The 454-nt window shown below is 40.3% G+C and overlaps 1 protein-coding gene across 4 annotated transcripts in view; it reads left to right on the forward strand.

The window, feature by feature from the left end:
- Positions 1-454, forward strand: part of lrrk1 (leucine-rich repeat kinase 1) — a 199978-nt gene that overhangs the window by 138982 nt on the left and 60542 nt on the right. For all 4 annotated transcript variants that reach the window (XM_032511829.1, XM_032511830.1, XM_032511832.1 and 1 more), the window contains one exon: positions 178-356. In XM_032511829.1, the coding sequence (XP_032367720.1) occupies positions 178-356 (179 nt within the window). The remainder of the gene's footprint in view (positions 1-177; positions 357-454) is intronic.

Genomic DNA, 454 nt, shown 5'->3' on the forward strand with positions numbered 1-454 from the left:
ACAAACTTTAGTTACAAAATAAGCTGCTAAACAGAGTTTGAATGATGTGTACACATACAAAGGGGAGGCTCACTGTCTGGTGAGGTATTTTGTTATATACTGTATGTAAATTATATTACGCCCTTAATTTCACTATTCAATACCTTGTTTAAGGCTTTCTTTTTGCATTATATCCAGCTATCAGCTTCTTGATAGAGACGGGGACCCTGCTGCACTTCCCCGACACCAGCCACGGCCTGTGTACCCTCTACTTCCTGTGTCCTGTGTGGCTGTCAGAATGCCTGGAGAGAATCATACACCTTAAGTCATCTCGCTCTGTAGCCAGGAATGGAGTGATCCGAGCTGAAGACCTAAGGGTGAGACTCAAGAAACAACTGGTAAAATGGAAACAAATCTGGACTCTCATTAGAAATTTGGCTTTTCTATTCAATTTTATTTATAGTATCAATTCATA

Source organism: Etheostoma spectabile, unplaced genomic scaffold, assembly GCF_008692095.1.
Source record: "Etheostoma spectabile isolate EspeVRDwgs_2016 unplaced genomic scaffold, UIUC_Espe_1.0 scaffold48, whole genome shotgun sequence".
Taxonomy (NCBI): domain Eukaryota; kingdom Metazoa; phylum Chordata; class Actinopteri; order Perciformes; family Percidae; genus Etheostoma; species Etheostoma spectabile.